Raw genomic sequence first — 8,183 nt, 5'->3', positions numbered from 1 at the left:
AATCCGAAAATAATTATTATTTTTAATTTTCATATCAGGCAATTAAGGGCGATTAAATGGCGCGTTCCCTGGGCGATTAAGGGGCGATTTAAGGGCGGGTAGAGCGGCAAAAAAATGACGGCGGCAAATCGCCCAAATGTTGCATATAAAATAGCCCCCTAATTGCCAGCAAATTGCTGGCAAATTGTAGGGCAATTAGCGCATCCGAGTTGGCAAATAGCCCCCCGCTAGCCAGCAACTTGCCCTTTTTGACTGGGAATTAGCGCATCCGAGTTGGCAAATAGCCCCCCGTTAGCCAGCAACTTGCCCTTTTTGACTGGGTAGATAAATGTTCTGGCGGCTGAAAAGGACTTGGTTGGTTTTGCGTTTTTCAAGCATGGCGTTTTTCAAACATGGTGTGCAATGCCAATTTCACCATTGATTCTTCCTATAGTTTGGTGGTGATTATCTAGTGTAGTGATATGTTTATGTGAGTAGATAATGAATCCGAAAATAAGTATTATTTGTAATTTTCATATTAGGCAATTAAGGGCGATTAAATGGCGCGTTCCCTGGGCGATTTAAGGGCGGGTAGAGCGGCAAAAAAATAATAGCGGCAAATCGCCTAAATGTTGCATTTGAAATAGCCCTCTAATTGCCAGCAATTTGCTGGCAAATTGAAGGGCAATTAGCGCATCTGAGTTGGCAAATAGCCCCCCGTTAGCCAGCAATTGCCCTTTTTGACTGGGATATTGTTAATATACAATATTTGCTTACATGATAAAGGCAAATATCTCAAAGTTTCTCGTCTAGACATCGAAAAAGCTTTCGACAGTGTTCGGCAGAAAGGATTTAAAATTAGGGAAGGGATATAAATTTTCCAATTTACATAATAAAGATATTTAAAAATTATATTGCGCATCGTGCCTTACAGGTATCTTATCAGAATAGTAAATTTAATAAGCTCCTCGTTAAAGCAGGCGTTCCTCAGAGGTCAAGTATCGCACCAATCCTATTTTTACCGCTACCACCCAAAACTATCCGCAGGCTGTAAATGGTCACTTTTCTGTGATGATACTAGCATCTCTGCCACAGGTAGGAGTCTTCAAATTATCTGCAGTTGACTGCAACGAAGCTTGAATATGTTCAATGATTAACTGAAAAAAATGAAAAATTTCCGCTAAGGCTGCAAAAACACAATTGATTGTGTTTCCGCATAGGCCAAGAGCTTCTTCTCTTAAACCAAATAATAAATATTGAATTTATTAAAATGATTACTTGGGTTTGATTTACGATATAAACTTACTTTTAAGGATCACATTGAAAGAATCCAAGCAAAATGCAACTAATATATGCAATGTTCATATCCTCTTATAAACAGGAATTCTAGGAAGATCACGCTTCAAAGGATTCAGTCCAAAATCCTGATTTTTTTTTGAAGAGTCCGCCCTGGTTTCGTGGTTATAAGATTTGTTAAGCTTCTTGTGCACATGACAAGTAGTCTTAAAATTTCCTACTGCAAAAATCACTTAACTGGGAAAGCATACATCTTAATAATAATTAACCGAATCATGTGAACAATAGGGATGAAAAGTCACCACTTGTGGCTGAACACCAAGGGGTGAATCGCTTAGCACAAATCGAATTGTGCTCCCAAACAAACAGCGTGGTAGCTTGTGCCGCAATGCGCCATGGTGTTCAGTAAAACAAAAGTGGTTGCTATTATAATTCAACTACACTTTGTTGACAGTTTTTGAGTTGTCAAAAGTGTGCCTCATTGTGCCACACATTGTGCTAACGAGTGAAATGATCGTGCATCGCAATGTTATATCGTGTTATCCTAGGTGATAGTGTGTATGGCATATTGTTCTAAGCGACTCATCCCTTACTGAACACCCAATATATTGAATTAGAAATGTAATGCAAACTAAACAATATAATCAAATACAAAATAAAATATATAAAAAAACATGTCCATGCTTTATGGCTAGAGAATACAACACCAGTGCAATCCACTACTTTTACATTAGTTTGCTAGAAAACATGATATTAGTAATGCATTGAATTCAATAAATAGAAGTTTTTAAAAAACCAATTTGATGGCTGATGGAAACCTTACTATACTATCAGGAATTTCATATAAATAAATTATACACTGCAATCGTTCCGCTTGTATATTCGTATTCATTATTGTTTAACCTAGAGTATATATGTAATTCGAAACACCGACTCCTTGCATGGATCCACCAACAGTCGGCACCCGACGAAATGTGTTCAGCAATGCGCACAAGCATTGTGTTCTCGGTATGTACAATCGATACGCGGATGCTTTCAATTTTGACGCTCACTCGATGACTCTCCACTTACATGAAAAATAATTGAGAACGGTGCTGCCAATGTTGAGTAAGCCAGAGAAACATTCCGAAATAGTGAATCTGATAGGACACAAGATCGCACACTTGAAGAAAGGGAAAAGGATCTGTTCCTAAACCTGCGAAAAAAGTATCGAAATTAAATGAATGAGCACTAAGCACCAGAGATAAAAAAAACGGAAATCGACCTCCGAACAACAAACTCGAGCTCGTTTACTACTGAATCATTCAATTAAATTACTTTAAAACTCATTGAAACTTTCGTTTATATGTACAAACTCTAACTACCGGGAAGTGATACACCACAACGGCAGCAATTAAACAAAACCAAAATTAGTTCATACAATATGGATGCATTAAATCAATATGTTCTGTAATTTACGATTGACCTTACTATTCACTTACCTCTTCCGAGACTCCAAAGTTCTTTGACCGGTTGTACGTTTTCTTATCCATTTTTTCTAAAATAAAAAGAAACAAAATATTTTATCAGTTTGCGGTGATGGGTTCGTTTGGTCTCCGAGAAGGCGCATGAAGGTTTAATGAACAAAATAAATATTTTTGAGAATGTGTGTGGAATCATTTCGAGGATTGCTCTACTGGAGCTGTAGAGCTAGGGTCTCGGCAGGGATCCCCATCAAAGTCACTCACTATTACAGACTACACTGCAGATTCTGAATGTGATATTCATTGTACGATTCAAATAACTGCGGGTGTAGAGACTTTATTATCGCGTGGAAAAGAGCGTTTATATGTGCGCGCTAGAGATCGCGTTCATCAGATTATAAGTGTGACAGCGTTCACTAAATTATCGGGGCAGTTTTGTGTTTGCGAAATCTTGGGCGTAGTTGTGCGTCGATGATCGCGATTGCTTGTTTGTCTTTGTGTATCATCGCGAAAGAAACGGGCGTTTGTATGTTAAAGCAAATACAAATATGTTTAATTTGTATTTGGTTAAAGTATTCGATCGTGCGACTGTGTGTGTCTCGTGTGCTAGCATGTATAAATTCGCGTATGTTCTTGGATGATCACGCGGACCGTGAATCTGTTACTTAATTTTGAGTGTACGGTTCAGATGTTAGAAGAAATTTAGGTCTTGCGCATTACTAGAGTTCGCGGTCATGTCGCCATGGAACGTGTTTTAAGTGAATATGAGCGTCATTTTTATGATTGGTTCAAATGAAGGCTTGGGTCTAGACGGCTAGGACCGGGGGTAGAGACTTCCGAACGTGACCGATTCAGTGGTTAATGCTTGAGACAGCGTTTGTAATTTTATAGGTGCAAAAATGTTCACTTAATTACCGGGGTGAGATCGCAGGTGCATGAGCGGATGATTTCAATTGCATGTTCGCGTTTTTGACCCGGCTTGTGTTATCGCGGAGGCCAAGGGCGTTTGCACGTTCGGAATGAGAAATTGTGAGTGTATATGAGAGAATATTGATTGTGTTAGTGAGTGTTGGTATGAATCTCATTTAGGATATAGTAATAATAGGAAAAATAACAAGCCGAATAAAGAAAAAATGCAAAGGGATTAAGCAAGAGCGTAGAAATTGACCGATTCTATTTTTGGTATATAGGATTAGTGGAAAAACAAGACTAGACTAGCAGTACCACAAAAGCAGACCAGTGAAGTAGAAGAAAATAACACATGTAACATGCAATCAAACTACTTGACTCCTCTAAATGTTAGCAAATGATATTTATTTACCATTAACGATAATTGCATTCTGTTAGATAAATCGACAAACAATGACATTGCAAGCCGTGTTCCCCAACACTGCCATTAAACTGTGTAACAATGTTTGCAAACACGGTCCACAGCGAAAGTCAACACACGCCGACCCGCCAGTCGGCCACGCCAGCGTGCACAGGCTGATACACAGTGGGACGAGCCCGAACATAAATGTATATATGAAGATTATGCAATATTCTCGCTATTATTTTTATCGCATCAGCTATCAGAAATGTTTTGCGAGATTTTAGGCGATTTGAACGTAAAATGAATTTTTGACAGCTTTTTGAAGGGCAAAACTCAAATGTTTTGTGCAAATGAAAGCCAAGAGACGTAGTCAGTTGCGCCGGTTTGTCGACGAGTTAACAAGAGAAACATCGATGAGCACTCTTTGGGGCACGCCCCGACGTATGCGAATCCGAAACAGTACTAACAAGAGCGCGGAATATTCAAACCATTGGATATTCGATTTCGTCAAGAAGGTTTGTGCGGATTCCACCCCGACACAGAAAATCTAACGCGCCGCGTCCCCTGACGAATACGCGAACGAAACGCCTCTTTCTATGATGAAGTTCTCACTTGCTCTCTTATCATGTAACAATAAAGCCCCAGCGCCAAACAGAATCAAATTTAACTTATTGAAGAATCTGCCAGACTCCGCCAAAAGACGAAGTTTCAAAATCAGTTACCTATTTCTGCTTGCATTTACCGAAACCGACATTCAAATTCAACGCCTCCCGCATTCATTAACTTTCCAACCGACCGAAATTTCATGCAGAATCGAATGCTTGACTGCAGAGGAAGTATAAATTCATTCACCAACCAAAGCATTCATTTGTTATTATGTGGACAGTTTGAAGGCAGAAGTTAGCATCTCCTAATTTTCGAGCATAAATTAACTGCCTAATCTATATCTGGTGCACTTTTGCTCAAAAATTTTCCTCAGAGCTAGCATAGAAACGAACTTCAGTTTGCTTCTTTAACCGAACATGTCTGTACCTGAATGCGCTGCGTCGGGAGAACGAATGACGAGGGAAACGAACCAAAAATTTCATTCATCGCAGCGGGCATGAATTGAATTTCGTTTTCTTTCAGTTCACGCAGGGATATCAATTTTTTAAGCTTTGCGTCATCTAAAAACCAGGAAAACCACCCTCCGACCACAACTCGTATCGACCGATTGCAAAACTGTCCTGTATTCGGAAGTTAATCGAGAAAATGATCTTGTTCGCTTCGACAGTTGGATCGAAGTAAATGGATTACTGTCAGATACACAATTTGGCTTCTGCAATGGGACGAACGATTGCCTTGCGTTGCTCATGTCTAAGCCCTTTTCCTCTGCAATTTTTACATGAATGACTTTGACGAATGTCTTGTCAATTTCTGCACGCTAAGGCAGTTTGCAGATGACGGTGTAGTTTCCATTGCAGGTTCCAAAAGTTGTCGATTTGCAAGGACCATTGCAAGATACCTCGGACAATTTGTCTGCCTGAGGCCTCCAACTGGGCATCGAGTTTTCCAAGGAGAAAACTGAGCTAGTCGTATTTTCAAGGAAGCGTGAACCAGTACAACGGAAACTTCAATTAATGGATCAAACTATTGCTCAGCTTTTAACTTTCAAATATCTTGGAATCAGGTTCGACTCTAAAGGTACCTGGGGATGTCACATTAGATAACTCAAACAGAAGTATTAAAGGACCATCTTTATCCGTACAAACAACGATATTTTCGGTGATGGAGTACGGGAGTTTCTGTTTCCGCTCCGCTGCGAACATACATTTTATCAAACTAGAGTGAATCCAATATTGTTGTTTGCGTATTGCTTTGGGCTGCATGCACTCGACACATACGATGAGTCTGGAAGTGCTGGCGGGCGTCCTTCCGCTGAAAAATCGATTTTGGGACCTCTCATATCGATTGCTCATCCGATGCGATATCTTGTCGTGCTCAATTCTCAAACCCGATTTACGTCCATGTACTTTGATTACATTGCACAAAACACCAATCCTTCATATTACCCCAACCGTGTCAATCTGCCTCATGCTTATGATTCAACTGTATTCTTCGAAACATTCACGAAAGACGAGATTCGTGGAAGACTAGATCACATACGTCCACAGGTGATCCCAAGTATCTTTCATAGTAAATTTCGAGAAGTCCACTGCAACAAGATGTTTTACATCGACGGGTTAAGTCTCGACGGCTCCACTGGCTTTGGTATATTCAATCAAAACCTCATCGCCTCATTCAAACTCAATAAATCTGCTTCAGTTTACGTCGCAGAACTAGCTGCTATTCAGTATACCCTTGGAGTCATTGACACATTACCCGCAGACCATTACTTCATCGTTTCGGATAGCCTCAGTTCCATTGAAGCCATTCGCTCGATGAACCATGGAAAGCACTCCTCGTATTTTTTGGGGAAAATACGGGAGCTACTGAGTGCTTTATCTGACAAATATTTCCAGATTACCTTGGTATGGGTCCCTTCTCATTGTTTCAATCCGTTGAGGAAAGACCTATTAGCTTCAACGAATTTTTCAGTATTACACATCAGAGAACCCTCGAAAATTGGAAAACTTCGTGGAGCAATGGTGAACTGGGAAGGTGGCTACATTCGATAGTCCCTAAGGTGTCGATGAAACCTTTGTTCAAGGGGATGGATGTGGTTCGTGACTTCATTCGTGTGAAGTCCCGACACGTGGCAAACCATTATACACTGAATGCACATTGGGCTCGTGAATAGTGGTATCAGCGCTTGTGGCGACGACAATCACGACATCGAGCACATTGTCTGAGCGTGCACCGAGTACAGTTCCGCCAGATCCCGGCTAATGGATACCCTGCGGGCCCGAGGAAGTCCAACCAACGTCCCGGTTCGAGATGTGCTGACAAGCCGCGATCTCCTCTATATGTCATTTCGTAAAAACCATCACTATTCAAATTTAACTGCCCCTCTTTATATTCCTTATCATTCTTAGAAGCGCACTCTTCCACCTGTACCATACACCCACGATGGTTTGATGCGACTCCAAGGCGACACAAAACATCTCTGTCGAATGAGCCAACAAACACGGGACGGGACCTACAGCACGAACATCACAAGCGCATCTCGAAATGTAGCCATTCCACATCTGAGCCGTACTACGAAATCGTCTGGAGAAACCCCTGCCATCTTGAGGAAGATCATCCGGCGTCCCAGTACATGATTCTTCCTGATGAAGGCCACCCGAGTCTGTAATCCATGCGTTGATCTCCCGATGCCTGAAACTGAAAGTTAATAATTTTCTCTCCCGGCCATCCTTGTCCACCCTCCCTCCCCTGACTCTTATACCCAGAAGAAATCATTTGACAAAACTATAAAAAGCTTTTGCTACATGAAGCCTTTTGCCTCCAAACGAAAAGCGCCTTAATGTCTGCTATATTTTTTTATTCTTATTCTATTTTTAGACCTGCACACTAAATTCCTTGATACTATACAATAGGTAACACAAGCTATATTGGGCGCGACAGAACATAACAAAATGTGTTATAATTCTGATAGAAGCCTATCCCAGATTGTCACATTTTTGATATATACTAGAAGAATTTTTGTTAGTTGACTCTTTTAGGCATAAATCTATGTAGGTCAGGGGAAATGTAGCTTTGACTGGATGTAAGGAGTACATTGTTCACTATGATCTCAAACACTTTGGAACAAGTACACAAGAAGTAACTGAATATTTTAGTTTGTGCTGATGCTACCTGCAGCTCTGTAACCGTGAATCTTCTCAGAGGTTAGATATTTAATGCGCTTTTGAAATGAGTGGTAAATAGATCACACTTCTTCGAAGCCAGACTAGCAATCTGATTTTTCAAAACAATATCAATTGGTGGTTTGAATGGATTAGCGTTTTTACAGAGTCTTCAACGTGTGCGGCAATACATATGGCCTTAGATCTGAGTCGTTTAAGATGTCGTAGATGTGCATTACCTCAAGGTGGCTTGTAAGCCGGTCTACATAGAGTAATACACCTAGGTAACAATTGAGGTTTTATGGAAGTTTTATAGCTACTCATAAAACTTAGATTGCACTTGGGCAGTCAGCTAACCCGATCAGA

At 40.5% G+C, this 8,183-nt stretch overlaps 1 protein-coding gene across 2 annotated transcripts in view; it reads right to left on the bottom strand.

Moving 5' to 3' along the window:
• Positions 1-2,133: 2,133 nt before the first annotated feature.
• The window catches only part of LOC131688563 (uncharacterized), a 31,200-nt gene continuing 25,150 nt past the window's right edge, over positions 2,134-8,183 (bottom strand). The window contains exons 4-5 of one of the 2 annotated variants that reach the window (XM_058972895.1): positions 2,757-2,812; positions 2,134-2,470 (exon numbers count right to left, since the gene is read on the bottom strand). In XM_058972895.1, the coding sequence (XP_058828878.1) occupies positions 2,465-2,470; positions 2,757-2,812 (62 nt within the window). In that variant the 3' untranslated portion in view covers positions 2,134-2,464. Of the gene's footprint in view, positions 2,471-2,684; positions 2,813-8,183 lie in introns of those variants that run through there. The other variant, XM_058972894.1, reaches the window with a different exon arrangement.

This window comes from Topomyia yanbarensis, chromosome 3 (genome assembly GCF_030247195.1).
Source record: "Topomyia yanbarensis strain Yona2022 chromosome 3, ASM3024719v1, whole genome shotgun sequence".
Lineage (NCBI taxonomy): Eukaryota > Metazoa > Arthropoda > Insecta > Diptera > Culicidae > Topomyia > Topomyia yanbarensis.
Note: the sequence above shows the minus strand (reverse complement) of the source record. Positions and strands in the feature narration are given on the sequence as shown.